Below are 9,645 nucleotides of genomic sequence, written 5' to 3' on the forward strand. Positions count from 1 at the left end.
TCTAATTCTTGCCACAAGGATTTAAGGTCCGCATAGTATATACCAATAGGATGTGCTTCGTGATGAAGTCACCTTCAATTCATAAATTTGGGAGATGTCGGAACCATCATAATATTCGAGCAACCTCTTCCCACACTTCTTTGGCCGAGCGAAGGTGAATGAAAAATCCCATGATAGTTGGCTCCATAGAATTAATCAACCACTCTTTCACAATTGCATTCTCAGTCTCCCACATCTCATATTGGCACTACCTTCACTCGGTTCCTTGATGTTTCCTGTCACAAACCCCTTCTTACCACGTCTAGCAATATGCATCTCCAATACTTTGACCAAAGAGGATAGTTTGATCCATTGAGTTTCACAGCACTCGGCACAGCCGAGGCATCATTCTAAATAACCACCGTGTCCAAGACTGAGTTGTTGGTTGAGCCACGTGCACCACCCTCCAACTTCAGCCCCGAGATCTCTTCAACATTCACCATCTTGATTCACGGACAACACAGCAGCAGCACGGCAACACAGCACGACAATGTTGATTTTTCTGCAAAAATGCAGCAATAAGAAACACTGCAGGATCCCAACAAAACTCACGGCAAGGGCAGCAAGCACAGCCCTTGCAGTTTCACGGCAGCAGCATGGTATAAATTTTTTTTATTTTTTTTTCTTTCTAGTTTAGGGTTACGGCAACTAGGCTCAAATGCCAAATAGAAAAATACGGCTGGAATTCTTGTTATGTTATTATTCACAAAATCAAAGATACATACACAGGAACACATACAATCCTTGTTCCACAAGTAAACATTAAGGGACACAAAATATATCCTTCCTAACAAAGGACTCCTAATATTTTTCAACAAATGAAAAAAAAGACTCCTAATATTTACATAATCTTTGCATACCCTTCTACTTTAGACCCACGTTAACAGGAACCATTTCGACCGCTGATCCTTCCAAAGTAAGAAAGTTCAGAAGCTGCATTGGTTCCAAGATTTGAGGGAATTCGTAAAAGGCAGAGCAACGTGTGAGATCAAGTCTCTCAAGAGACTTCAACTTACAAATGATCTTTGGATACTTGAAAGCCTTCTGCAAGCTTGTAGTTTAATATTTTTGAGAGCTGGAAGATACTCGATTGATGCGTGTAGCTCTTGAACTGCTGTTCCACTTAAATTTAAGGATTTCAAATGTTCCATTGGCTCCAATATCTCTGGGAAGTTTTCAAGGTTAGAACACCAAGAGAGATCAAGTGTCTCAAGAGATTTCAACTTACAAATGCTCCTCGGGATACATGAAAGCCTTTTGCAATCCTGTAGTTCAATTTTTTTTAGACCATGGAGAAACTCGATTGATGAGTGTAGCTCTTGAACAGCTGTTCCACTTAAACTAAGATATTCCAAATCTTCCATTGGCTCCAAGATCTCTGGGAAGTTTTCAAGTTTAGAGCACCTAGAGAGATTGAGATTCTTGAGAGATTTCAACTTACAAATGTTGGATGGTAGACTCACAAGGCTCTCACAACCAACCAATGATAACTCACTTATATCCCTGGGAAGCTCAGAAACCTCGCCAAGAGATGTGCAGCCCTGTAGATCAAAACAACCAGAGAATTTCAGCTTACACCTATTGCTTGGAAGTTTCTTAAGGTCTCTACAATCTCTTATATCCAAGTAAGAAATTTTTTCATGAGACCAAACTGATTCAGGCAACTCCTGTATACCACTGCCAAATAAATCTAAGAATTCAATATTCTCTGGCATCTCTGGAAGATACTTGAGACTTTTGCACATTGACAAATCAAGATGAGTCAGCTTGTGGAGATGTTGAAAACACCTAGGAAGTTCAGCCAAAATTATGCAGCCACAAAGATTTATCCACACAATTTCTAGACTCCCAGAGAGATTTGGAACTTCAGTTAGATTTCTAGACCACTCCAGATCGATCACTTTTAAGTTCACAGGTCTCTGTAACAAAAGTAAAGAAAAATACAAAGAATTAATAAGCAAGACTTTCTACACTGCATTTTATACAAGAACTTAAATAGGCATATATACCTGGTCTTCATTCCATAGCTTATTCACTTGGCTTTTGCGCATATGAAGCTCAACTAGATCTTCAGGAGAAAAATTCGACGGCAAAGATTTCAAAGGATATCCAAGCCAGTATAGATAACGCAGAGAATCAGGAAGATCTAGAGAAGCGGTTAATTTGCAGTAAGTGCCACACTCTTCAGAGTTAAATACAATTAGCATCTTTAGGTTAGACATCTTTCTGAAGTCTGCACATTTCAACTGCAGATTTTCCATCTTAAACCAGTTAACCAATATGGCTTGAACAATTGGAGTCCCCTGAGAATAAGAACAAATTCTAATGTGATTATACATACAACAAAATTCAATCAATAGTTTATTTTTTAGTAATCAAACTTCTTTATTATAATTGAGCTTTTCTTTGGTGTGTTTTCATCTAAAGTTCGCTTTTTGCTTTTTGTAAAAAAAGGAAATAAAGGAAAAGGAAATGGAATTCATTTGGGCCTTACCTTGTTTCTTTTCAGTACATGATAGACATCCTCATCGTTGAACAACCTATTGCGTTCACCGGGATTGTCAATGCATTGTTCATGAACAATTTCTCTTCCCATTTCTTGAATCAAATCGTGCATCTCTATGGTTTCCTCGGTTGAATCAATTGATATGAGAGACCTATCAACAAGAATTCTAATTCCGGGTCCCGCGATGAATCTCCGAATAGATAATATTCGTTTTATGTCATCCACATGGTTCCCGTTAAAATAACATGCTATATCCAAAAATATCTCCTTCTCATTTCTTCCCAATCCATCATAATTCACTCTCAACACTTTTTGGATATTTTTATTGGGAAATTCTTTCAATTTGTTCAATTCATCTTCCCATTCTTCTTTGCTCTTGCAATTTAGGAATAAGGACCCCAAAAGTATAAGAGTTAAAGGAATGCCTCCAGCATAATCCACCACCTTGTCTGCCAACTCCTTATAATCTGTTCTACGAGTATTGTTATTCTTGAAAGCACGTGAACAGAAGAGCTGAAGAGCGTCATCTGGTTTTAATTCCTCAACCTCATAGATCTTATCCTCTTCAACAGTTTGCCTAAGCATGCTCCTATCTCTACTTGTGATAATGATTCGACTTCCAGTGCCAAAGCAAAGATGATTGCCAACTAAACGTTCCATTTGCCTTGAATCACTCACATCATCAAAAACAATGAGCACCTTTGTACGTCTGAGCCTTTCTTGAACAATAGCTGATCTTATGGATAGACCTTCTTCCTTTAATATCTCTGTAAGAAGTTTTTCTTCCAAGTGATCTGGTCTTTGTTCTGAGTTCTCCCTAACATTTCTAAGAAAACAACTGGCTTCGAATTTAGAAGAGAGTCTGTGAAATACAGTTTCAGAAAGGGTGGTCTTGCCAATACCAACCATCCCCCAAATTCCTACAGTGATGCAAGCGTCCTGTGAATGAATGCCTAATAGCGATTCTATTTGCTCGATGCCGCTTTCAATTCCAATCAGGCCCTTTAAATCACATGATGGTTCACAAATCAATGTCCAAATATGATCAACAAGTGTCCCAATTAGACCTGCCTCCGTCCTGGCACTGTGGCACATATATATATACATGTATGATTAGGTAGAAAAGCAATAGTTAGTCTTAAATAGGCTTTATCAAATCTTAGCGCAAATCAAATTGTCACAAGTTTAAAGATATTTTATACAAGTTCAAGAATGAGTTAGTTACCCGGAATTGTATGAGTAATCAAACCCAGATATATTGGCTGCAGTCGTCAAAGCATCCCTCCACTCGTGCACCTTCTCAATACTGTCCTTGAAACGTTTTTCAAGTCCAGCAAATGCAACCGCATAGCTCCCCTGTTGTTTTCGGACATCCGATGGATTGACGTCGTAGAATACTGGTACAACCGTCTGGCCATATCTTTCCTTACATTTGAGTATATGCACAAGTTCATCTAAACACCATGCGGAAGAAGCGTAGTTTTTCGAGAAAATGATCACCGAAACCGTAGATTTCTCGATTGCTTCTGGAAGGGCAGATCCGATTTCTTCTCCCCTCCGAAGACTGTAATCTAAGCAGGTTTCAATTTTCCTCTGAAGTAAGGCAGCATGAAGATGGCTGGTAAAACCAAGGCGGGTGTCCTCACCTCTGAAACTGATAAACACATCATACTTTTCCCGAAGAGGAGGGATATCAACATCGTCAGCATCATCAGCTACAGAAGACGACGAAGAAGAAAATGTTAACGATCTGCAGCACATCTGCAAGAGAGTAATGATGCAGTCCATCTGAGTGCTTGATATCAGAGATGAATGAGATTTTATCAAGTTGCAATTGAGAAGAGGATCCAATTAAGCAAATTAAGAGAGAGAGAGAGAGAGAGAGATCTTGAAAGGAAACTGGGAACTGTGCTTGTTGACTTAGACTAGTCCTGATTTGGGGTTGCGGTGATTTAAAAAAAAACTAGCTTTATTTTTAAATTTTGAATGCTGAAGGTGGTTGGTAGTTTCCTATATGCTGCTTGGGAGTTTCCTTTCCTATTTGGAGTCTTTAAGAAAATAATAAAAAAGAGACGATGCAAAAAATTCAAAACGTTCAGACTCATGAAAAAGGACAAATGAAGGGCAGATCATCACACGTGGCATCATCTGTTCATACCTATTATTAAACCTAGCACGTAAGTTCAGCTCTATCCACCTATTTTAACCTCATCCCCCAACACCAAAATGAAATCTTAAATGACTAAAACGCCCTTGTATGCGGGCTTTCCAAAACCGTAATATAAATAAAAGATTAAATTTCGGCACCGAATATCATAATTAAGATCCTTATAGGAATCATCTTTGTGATTACAACTTGGTCGAATTATTTTTTCAAGCTCAAATTCAGCTCCACTCGGCTTCTTTGCAAGATTTTGATAGGTTGGTTCAGCTTGATTTTTGCATGAGCTCGAACTTATGTTTTGCTTACTTAATGAAAATAAAAAAATGCTTGTTTTATTAACACTTCGCATACAATTGATTACACTGTATCTATTTAATACATCAGACATCTACTTTTTCAATTAAAATTAGATAAATTACACAAAACTACCTCAACTATGGGTCGTAGTACAATCTCATACATTATGTTTTAAACATTACAATATCATACCTCAACTTGTAAATTTGTTGCAATGTCAGACCTCCATTAATTAATTCGTTAAATTGAACATTAAGTGATGACTTGACAAATGTAGGATCCATATATTTCTGACGTGAAAGACCATGTAGATAAAAAATAAAATTATAAAATATATTAATTTAAAAAAATAATTTTATGTCAAAAAATTAAATAAAGAGAGTGGGACCCACCCCAACCATCATACCTCAACTTGTAAATTTGTTGCAATGTCAGACCTCCATTAATTAATTCGTTAAATTGAACATTAAGTGATGACTTGACAAATGTAGGATCCATATATTTCTGACGTGAAAGACCATGTAGATAAAAAATAAAATTATAAAATATATTAATTTAAAAAAATAATTTTATGTCAAAAAATTAAATAAAGAGAGTGGGACCCACCCCAACCATCATCTACCCTTCTTTCTTCCTCCTCCATCCGCCGCCCCCGCCCCCGGGTTTCTTCATTCACTCCTAAAACCACAGCACCTCCTCGTCCAGACCTCCACGCGAACCTCGGTAACCTGATCTGACGGCTATTAGAGTCAGTGCTTCACCACCTTCTCCCTCTCCTTCATTTTCTACACCACCAGAAAAAATCCGAAATGCCCATTAACCCATCAAATCAGAGATCCAATGCAACCAAATCGACGCACAAAAACAAAACGAGAAAAATGCATACACGAACGTCGAGATCGTCGTGAACGGACGAGTCGAGGTCGTTGGAGAGACGGTTGACGTTGCCAGCGGACTACCGGAGCGTGACGGTGTGAACATGGACCAAAACGCGAGCAACAAAATCGATGCCAAAGCCTAGAAATTGTACTTGCCTTCCCCGAGTATTAGACCCGACTCCGAGCTCTCCTTCTTCCCGCTGCTGGCCCCGTCGTTTTTGGAAGGCCGCGGTCATCTTCATTGGGGAATAATCCCACACAGATTGAGTTTATTTAAATTAATTACACAAAAAATCTTGATTATTTTGCTGGTTTTTTTTTTCTTTCTATTTTTGGAATTTGAATGTGAATCTTGTGCTTGCTGTGCACATTGTCGGAGTGAAGGATCCAATCGAGGCTTAGATACCTGTCAACTTTAAATTTGATGAAATAAGGTAGACATTTGAACTGGGTATGAAAAGAGGATTTTAGGGATATCAGTTTTTGGGTGGTGGTCGGAGGACAGTGCGTCGTCAGGGTGCTGCGTCTTGGCTGCTGTTGCAGCATGAAAGGGCGAAAGGGAGAGAATACGAGAGGAAGGAGAAAGAGTAGAGGAAGAGAGAGAATTACTGGTATTTTAGTTTTTTTTATGTCCACGTGGCTTAAATTTCATGTCCACATCAGCAAAAATATAAGTCCTACATTGACCACATCATCACTTAACAGTCAATTTGACGGATTGACTGACGGATGTATGATATTGCAACGAATTTGTAAATTGATATATTACATTGTAATGTTAAAAGCATGAGGTATAAGTTTGTTATTTGAACTAAAGTTAAGGTATACAAATGTAATTTACCCATTAAAATTTATCATAATACACCCCCACATTCTATTTCATTACCTCACAACTCACTCACTCAACATTTTAAGTACTAGTTGGGATTGAACTTTGTAAACACGGAAATTCCTGCAATGAACGAGACAAGAACACGTGTACAAAATAATATTTGTATTAATGATTTAGGGGTTACAATCTCTTCTACAAATTTAGCCTCTGATTCTATCTTTGTAATGGGTAGATTTGATGCTGTTGATCCAAAGGGTCGTCGGGGCTTGATCTTAGGATAAACAGTTGTACGGATTTGTTGACGTCGTTGATCCAAAGGGCCGTCGAGGCTTGATATAGGGATGAACGAATGATGGATGATGAACACTTTCTTCAAGGGTCGTCGGGGCTTGATCTTGAATTAGTGGAAGTTCTTCAAGGGGCCATTGGGGCTTGATTTCGAATGAGGATTTGACGAAGAACGAAGAGAGCTTTCTTGATCCTTCGGGATTTGCTTGGGAGCTTTGGAGTTTCAAAGCTTCAAGGTTTTGGTGTGAGGTGAATTGGTTATGAATTGGTGTCCCAAAATGAATGCTTTGGCCTCCTATTTATAGAATTCCAAAACTTGATTTTTTGGATTTAAATAATCAGATAAAATAAATCATTTCTGTCAGGTGTTGACACGTGTCATGTTTGATAACTTTTTCGATTTATTTTGATTTTTCGTTTAGTCACATCCTATGTGTCAAATTTATGTGACACATGAACATTAAAATTTTAATTATTGATCAACATTTATTTCACCGAAATTTCGATGTCTACAAATGCCCCCACTTCAAGGCGCGTTGTATACATGTGTTTGTCACGTGTAGAAGATGCGTTTTGAAGTCCCTTACTACAGATGTTGATCCAAGGGCCGTTGAGGCTTGTTCTTAAAGGTTGAAATTGGACCACAAGGAGCTTCACGTGGTAGATGATCTTTGGCTTTGGTAGTGGGTGAATCGGCACGTATTTTGTTGTGCTTGTTGACTTTCCACAGCTTTGATCTTGAACTGGTTCGGAGGATTTTCTGGTTTCCTCCAATTGTTTTCTTTCCACAGGCTTATTCTTGAACTGGGTTGAAGGATTTTCTGGTTTCCTCCAATTGTTGACTTTCCACAGCTTTAATCTTGAACTAGATTTAATTCAAGGGTGGTGGACACTTGATCTTGAATCGGACTTGTGATTTCTTTAAGGGGCGTTGAGGCTTGATCTTGAAGGTTGACTCGAACACATGGCAAGCAGGCACGAGGTGAAGGTGATGTCCCGTTTCTTTTTCCAATTCACACCTGAGCAGTTTGGTCAACGGTATGATCTTCAAGATTGATGGGCTCTTCTTCCAGTTGGTGACTTGATCTTTAAGGATTTGATTCAAGGGTGGTGAATCGACACGTGCAGCTCACAACACCTAGCGGGTCGACCCAAGAATTTGAGGGTCAAAACAAGTCCACCAACCCAGAGTGATTGCAACCCTGATGATATGAGATACTTTTGATTTTGAAGAAGTAGCGGATGAATCGGCACGTGCTTTGTTGTGCTTATCTCCACATGCTCTAATGTATCATTTTCCCTTGCCTTATCTGTTCTTCGGGCAGATGTGGTATCTTCTCTGGAAGCATAAGATGTTGAAACAATGGGTACTTCGAGAGCAGTGCTAGGTAAGCAATTAGGGAAGAGTTCCAAGCAGTTGGTTCCAGATCAGAAGATTGATACCAAGTGTTGTCTGATTGCTTTCTTTCTCCTTGTCCCGCAGGTAAGAACAAGGACAAAGAAAAGAATAGGGAGAAAGCATGATATGAAATACTATTGCTTTCGAAAAAGTGGTGGCGATTTGACAGCATTGCACAGCGAGGCTTTGCTTTTCGACGATGGTGCCGTCAATATGTTTGTTGAAACTTCTCGAGCTCTTGGATTCAACTTAGACTCCTTCTGCTGGGTTGGTTGATTGTGCAAGGAAAGGGAGACTTGATCTTGAATGAAATCAGCATGTTATCTCCACATGCTTCAAGGTATCATTTTCACTTGCCTTATCTGTTCTCCAAGCAAATATGGCATCTTCTTCGGAAGTACATCAGCAACTGAAGACGAGTACTCAAGAGCAAAGCCAGGTAAGCAACCAGGCAAAGGTTTTAGGTAATCGGTTCCTTACCCGGAGTTTGAGTGGAGGTTCCGACATATTGCTTTCTTTATCCTTGTCTTTGCAGGTAAGAACAAGGACAAAGGAAATGACAGGGAGAAAGCATGATATGAGATACTCTTGCTTTCTACCCTGGTAATATGAGATACTTTTGCTTTGGTGTCATTTGTTTGCAGAGGTATTCCAGGAGAGGAAGAAAACTGGGTATTTCGAGAGGCTCTGCTGAGAGTGTACTCTCGGAAATGAGGAAGGGTTGGGCATTTTTTGCAGGTCTGCCTTGCTATGGACGGTGAAGGTGGACAGTTATAGGAAATTCTTTAATACCTGTAGAGGTACTATTCTTTCACTCGTGTCGGCAACCATTGAGTGATTGATCAGTATGGCTTCACGTGCTTTCTTCTTCATAAGAAATTTTCGACAAATTGCCCGTAATTTTCGCAAAGCTGAGTGTGCATGTGACAGGTGCTGACGAGGCTGAAAAAAACTGGCGCCTCTCCGATAACTGAGATCGGCGCTTCGACAAATTATCCGTGATTTTCGCAAAGCTGAGTATGCATGTGATAGGTGCTGACGAGACTGAAAAAGACTGGCACCTCTTCGATATCTGAGATCGGCCCGTGGTTTCTGAGCAGCCCAGCTTTTGAGAAAGCAGACGTCTCTTCGATCTCTGAGCTTGCCTCTTCGATTTCTGAACTCGCCTCTTCAATTTCTGAAGCTCTGTCGAGTACTGATTTTAAAAGAGAGGCACGCATCACATTCCAAAGCACACTTGAA

The 9,645-nt window shown here is 39.4% G+C and overlaps 1 protein-coding gene and 1 long non-coding RNA gene across 2 annotated transcripts; both read right to left on the minus strand.

Moving 5' to 3' along the window:
* Positions 1-713: 713 nt before the first annotated feature.
* On the minus strand, positions 714-4,494 carry LOC139188861 (disease resistance protein RPV1-like). Its single transcript, XM_070806875.1, has 4 exons — positions 3,771-4,494; positions 2,534-3,629; positions 2,049-2,342; positions 714-1,958 (listed from the first exon to the last, which is right to left on the minus strand). The coding sequence occupies exons 1-4, from the start codon at positions 4,331-4,333 to the stop codon at positions 1,047-1,049; spliced, it is 2,865 nt and encodes a 954-aa protein (XP_070662976.1). The 5' UTR covers positions 4,334-4,494; the 3' UTR covers positions 714-1,046.
* A 924-nt stretch (positions 4,495-5,418) lies between these two features.
* Positions 5,419-6,469, minus strand: LOC139188880 (uncharacterized). Its single transcript, XR_011572259.1, has 2 exons — positions 5,893-6,469; positions 5,419-5,791 (listed from the first exon to the last, which is right to left on the minus strand). It is a non-coding gene; the product is annotated as an uncharacterized lncRNA (long non-coding RNA).
* Positions 6,470-9,645: the final 3,176 nt, after the last annotated feature.

The sequence above is a fragment of the Malus domestica genome, chromosome 10, assembly GCF_042453785.1.
Source record: "Malus domestica chromosome 10, GDT2T_hap1".
Classification (NCBI taxonomy): domain Eukaryota; kingdom Viridiplantae; phylum Streptophyta; class Magnoliopsida; order Rosales; family Rosaceae; genus Malus; species Malus domestica.